The 1,260-nt window shown below is 42.8% G+C and overlaps 1 protein-coding gene across 1 annotated transcript in view; it reads right to left on the bottom strand.

Annotated features, from left to right (window-relative positions):
• LOC119594580 (aquaporin-3-like) overlaps positions 1-1,260 on the bottom strand; it is a gene marked incomplete in the record, with an annotated part of 105,156 nt that overhangs the window by 11,466 nt on the left and 92,430 nt on the right. The window contains 1 exon segment of the mRNA XM_037943617.1: positions 501-667. Coding sequence (XP_037799545.1) covers positions 501-667 — 167 coding nt within the window.

The raw sequence follows: 1,260 nt of genomic DNA, 5'->3' as shown, positions 1-1,260 counted from the left end.
CTGAAAAAAAACATTGGTTTCAACTGCACTGTTTACTTTTTAGTGCAGTTGAAACATCCTTCCGTACTTTTTTCTGTGTCTATACTTATACTTTCCTGTATTTTCTTGACCCTGATATCTAGCTGGGAAGATAATTCAAAGTGCATTATACATTTTGTAACATAAGATAACGGGAAAAATCATCAATCAAAATATCCAAATGCCCATAGATCGACTTTCATTAGTTGCTTACCAATCAACGGTATTCCAGAGTCCATGGGTTAGTACTCCCTAGATCCCACCAACCCTCAGTAACCACAAATACCCTGTGGTAGGTACTTAACCACTGCCAAAATAATATCAAATACCTACCTAGCTACGACCAACTTACAGCAACCCCAAATACCCATATTCCTTAATACCCTGGAATATGCATTTAACAAGCGACTACCAACTCTCAATAATCCCGTATACCTGGAATCGACAGTCCCATCCCAAGGCCCTGGGATAGGCTTACTTACTAGCCACAGTATCCTGGGACGGGTGGACGTGTGGCAGGGAGAACTCCTGGGCCTCTGGGTGGTGCAGTTCGACCAGAAGAAGGTACACGCCCACGCCCATCACAGCGCCGATGTGAGGAGCCACGAGGGGCACCCACCACCAGGCGATGCCGTCGATGGTGGCGGCGCTGGGGAGAGACGGCGAGAGTTAGGGCGACTGAGGCGAAGAAGGTGGCGAAGAGCGTGGTGATGTGGGGGGGAATGGTAGGGGTGTTGGAGATGGGGTGATGGAGAGGGCCGATGTGTTGATGGACAAAGCTAAGTACAGATACTGTACTTACGTTATGATAATAGCAATGACATTGTTGTCAATAATGATTATAGTAACAATTGTAATAGCAACATTAGTACTCAAGGTAGATGTAAGAATATTGACAATCATGAATACTACGAAAAGGATGGCAACCATAGTTACAATAATATACATTTTACTAGTAGATACGAAGACTTTAATAAAATATGATAGCAGCTACATATACAGTAAATTAAAGAAGAAACAGACTAACGCTTAATACAAGTTTTCCTTTAAGTTAATTATATTTTTTTTACAAGACACAAGAACGCTCGGGAGCAAGAGGACTGTCCTCCGAGCTGGCTGCCAGCCTGGTTCTCTCTGTCACCATGGCATGCATTTGTATTAGGGCCTTTAATTTGCTCGTTAATTGGGTATTAGCATAATATCTTAAACTCTCCAGTTTTTATAAAACATCGCGAACGTAAG

This window comes from Penaeus monodon, chromosome 34 (assembly GCF_015228065.2).
Source record: "Penaeus monodon isolate SGIC_2016 chromosome 34, NSTDA_Pmon_1, whole genome shotgun sequence".
NCBI lineage: Eukaryota > Metazoa > Arthropoda > Malacostraca > Decapoda > Penaeidae > Penaeus > Penaeus monodon.
The sequence above is the reverse complement of the archived record's forward strand: the minus strand, read 5'-3'. Positions and strand labels throughout refer to the sequence as shown.